At 48.8% G+C, this 3,999-nt stretch overlaps 1 protein-coding gene across 1 annotated transcript; it reads left to right on the forward strand.

The window, feature by feature from the left end:
* Positions 1-113: 113 nt before the first annotated feature.
* Positions 114-3,999, forward strand: Pmar_PMAR005038 (cytoplasmic dynein heavy chain, putative; the record flags this gene model as incomplete). Its single annotated transcript, XM_002768445.1, has 10 exons — positions 114-197; positions 224-886; positions 939-1,102; positions 1,153-1,345; positions 1,403-1,561; positions 1,603-3,198; positions 3,280-3,421; positions 3,472-3,566; positions 3,617-3,778; positions 3,829-3,999. 10 exons carry the CDS (start codon positions 114-116, stop codon positions 3,997-3,999), a joined length of 3,429 nt encoding a protein of 1,142 aa, XP_002768491.1.

Genomic DNA, 3,999 nt, shown 5'->3' on the forward strand with positions numbered 1-3,999 from the left:
GCTGACTGTCGAGATATGTAGCGCGTCTCGAGTATGGTCGATATCTAGAGTATGTGATAACTAGTCCAGACTCTCTCACTGATCGCTGTACATGCACTAGCACAAACTCTGATATGAGGTTAGGAGGTAATCCTCGGCCTGCTGGTACCGGTAAAACTGAGACTGTGAAGTCCCTCGGTGCACAACTCGGCCGATTGGTAATGGTGTTCTGTTGTGATGAGAGCTTCGACTTTGCTGCAATGGGCGTATCTTCGTGGGCTTGTGCCAAGTTGGCGCTTGGGGCTGTTTCGATGAGTTCAACCGTTTGGAGGAACGGATACTGTCGGCAGTCAGCCAACAGATCTTCTCTATCCAGTCTGGGTTACGACATCAGAAGGATGAAGTGAACATCCTCGATAGAGCAGTGTCCCTCTCTCCTAATGTGGGTATATTCGTTACTACCAATCCTGGGTATGCAGGACGGTCCAAGTTCCCTGATAACCTCAAGCAGCTGTTCAGGCAGGTGGCTATGATAGTACCAGATAAGGTCCTCATAGCACAAGTATTGCTATTCTCACAAGGCTTTAAAGAGGCTGAGGCTTTGTCATCAAGAGTAGTCGATCTCTTTGATAGATGCTCTATCAAGCTGTCGAGTCAACCCCACTACGACTTCGGCCTCAGAGCTCTTAAAAGCGTGTTGGCTAGTGCCGGCAACTTGATGCGCTCCTCTGGGGTACTACCAGCCCCAACTGCCCCAGACTGCCCCTCTGAGGAGGATGAGGTAGACATCGATGCTGAGGACACCATCATACTCAAAGCTATTGCCAACGCTGTGGTACCCAAGTTGGTGGGTGAGGACGTTGTAAAGATGTCTAAGTTGGTGGAAGAGGTATTCCCCGAGACAAAGGTGAGTATACTACAAGGACCTGATGAGACTTTGTAAATATATTGTTAATCAGGCAGCAGCCTTCGATGAGGCCACTCTCGAGTTGCACGTTGTTGATGTATGCAAGGAGAGAGGACTAGATCCTCAGGAAGCCTTCATAGCCAAGTGTCTGCAACTATACCAATTGCAGAAGCTCAATCACGGCATCATCCTGTTCGGTCCTGTTGGCAGTGGCAAGTAGGCTTAGCATCATCACCCTTCTCTAGGGATTCCAGTCTATACCTTAGATCAACGGTTACTGCAGTGCTTTTGGATGCCTTACAACGACATGAACGGATAGTGACCAAACTGCATGTTCTGGAGCCTAAGGCGATGATGAAAGATGACCTCTATGGTCGATTGGATGCTACTACTCGGGAGTGGACCGATGGGATCTTCACTGATATACTACGCAAGATCATCGCCAACAATGCCTCTGCTGCTGCGGCTCCTTCTGCTCATGACCACGAAGAGCATATAATGCAGGAACACTGTAAGCCTACTACCTTTCCTAGACGCCATTGGATCATCTTTGATGGTGATGTTGATCCTAATTGGGCCGAAAACCTTAACTCGGTACTCGACGATAACAAGATGCTCACCTTGCCAAGCGGTGAACGCCTACTTCTGCCTTCAAACGTTAGGATACTCTTTGAGGTGGGGACGCAGCAGGCTCCGACCATCAAACTTCTCTTCAGGTTGACTCCCTAAAGCATGCTACAATGGCTACGGTATCTAGGTGTGGCATGGTGTGGGTCAGCCCTGAGACTGTTACCGACGAGATGATCTGCATGAGGGAGCTGAAAGACCTCCATCGAGCAACACAGTCGCCGTTGGGAACTGGGAGGATGGGCTCAGATTTGGTCAGCGAGGGATGTGTTGATACTCTTCACCGCTTCTTCCATCCTGGAGGGCTAGTGTATAGATCCCTTGCTTATGTCAAGGAGCTACCATCTGGTGTACATATAATGCCATTCACTGCTACTAGAGGTATCAATGCTATGTTCAGTCTGCTAAGTGACCATGTTCACCGTGCTGTCTCTTCCTGTCGTAATGCATCGATAAGAGAGAAGTATCTCGATAAGGCACTAATATTCTCTGTATGCTGGGGGTTTGGTGCTTCTCTCCCCTTAATTCACAGAGAGCAGTTTGCTGTATTTGTGGCATCCGAGGCTGAAGCTTGTGGTGTACCTGTGCCGATAAACTCCTGCCTCCTAGACTATGAGGTTCGAGTAATGGATGGTCAATGGACATCATGGACTAATAAGGTCGGACGGATCGATCTAGATGCATCTCAAGTCCTTAATGCTGACCTTGTTATACCTACCATTGACACTGAGCGGCATGCTCAGTGTATCAATTCTTGGATCGCCTCTAGACGACACTTCATCCTCTGCGGTCCTCCTGGTTCAGGCAAGTCTATGACGTTACTCTCATCTCTAAGGGCTCTGGGCGATTCCCTACAGGTGGCCTCTCTCAACTTCTCTAGTGAGTCCACTCCTGAACTACTTATGCGTACCTTGATGACCTACTGTGAGTGTTGCCAAACTTCTACTGGATGGAAGCTTCGTCCAGCCTCGGGGGAAGCTGCCCCTGGTGGTGGGGCATCTGACAAGTGGCTTGTGGTATTCTGTGATGAGATCAACCTACCAGTCCCCGATGCCTACGGGACACAGAGAGTCATCATGTTTATAAGGCAGATAATCGAGAGCGGAGGCTTCTACCGACCAAGTGATAGGTCTTGGGTCGAGGTAGAACGTATCCTCTTTGTTGGTGCCTGTAACCCTTCTACTGATGCTGGGCGCCATGCTATGAGTGATAGATTCCTCCGTCATGTGCCTGTCCTGTTCATGGACTATCCATCAAGTGACTCTTTGGTACAGATCTACGGCACCTTTATTAGAGCTATGCTTAGGCTCCAACCACAGCTAGAAGAGTATGCTGACATGCTTACTAAGGCAATGGTATCTGTATACACAAGTATAGGACAGACATTCACGGTGGCAGGCTGTGGGCAGCCTCATTACTTCTACTCACCACGAGAGCTCACTAGATGGAAGATTGCCTTGTATGAGGCTATGATGGAATATGACTGCATGTCCCGTATGGACCTTATTAGACTCTTCATTCATGAGGCTATGAGGGTATTCCGTGATCGGTTAACGACAATTGAGGAGCGTACAAGGGCCGATGGGATCATCGATGATACAGCCAAGGAGTACTTCGGAGCCACTGAGAAGGAACTGAGAAGACCTCTCATGTTCTCCCATTATGGCAGTAAATACTATACTGAAGTAAGTGTGTAATAGCCATTCTCACACAAGGCTAAGCCCATCGCTCAACAGTCCCTACTCCTTTCTTCTTGTGGTCGTCAGATTAGCATAGAACGTATGAGAGTATTTGTGGGAGCTAAGCTGGAGGAGTTCTACGAGGAGGCTTTGTCTGTTAAGCTCTCGTTGTTCGATACTATGCTGGATCACATGACCAGAATCGACCGGGTCCTTAGACAACCTCTGGGTAAGGACATGCTATAGTGGCTGATTCATAGACTCTTCTGGCCCTTCAAGGTCATATGCTCCTTGTCGGTGCTAGTGGGGTTGGTAAAACTGTCCTATCAAAGTTCGTCAGCTGGATGAACGGCCTCTCTGTCTATCAGCTCAAGGTAAGAGTACTTCACTCTGTATTCAACGAAAGGTGTTGCTCTATCATCAGACCGGTAAGTCATATGATATCCACTCTTTCGAGGCTGACCTTCGGCATGTTATGAAGCGTGCTGGGGTGAAAGGAGAGAGAATATGCTTCATCTTCGATGAGTCTAACGTCCTCGGCCCAGCTTTCCTCGAGAGGATGAATGCTTTACTTGCTGGTGGAGAGGTGATTGCAATCTTGCCACCGACCCATAGCCCTGTTGGTACCTTGCCTAGGTCCCTGGTCTATTCGAAGGCGACGAGTATAACAACTTGATCCAGGAGTGCCGTAGCAGTAACGAGACCGCCACTACAGCGGACGCCAACGAGCTATTCTCTACTTTACGAAAGAGTATGGACGATGCTAATGATGCTCAGCGAGCTGTGTCAGCCTTTGGTCCCATTTGA

Source organism: Perkinsus marinus (assembly GCF_000006405.1).
Source record: "Perkinsus marinus ATCC 50983 genomic scaffold scf_1104296968176, whole genome shotgun sequence".
Lineage (NCBI taxonomy): Eukaryota > Perkinsozoa > Perkinsida > Perkinsidae > Perkinsus > Perkinsus marinus.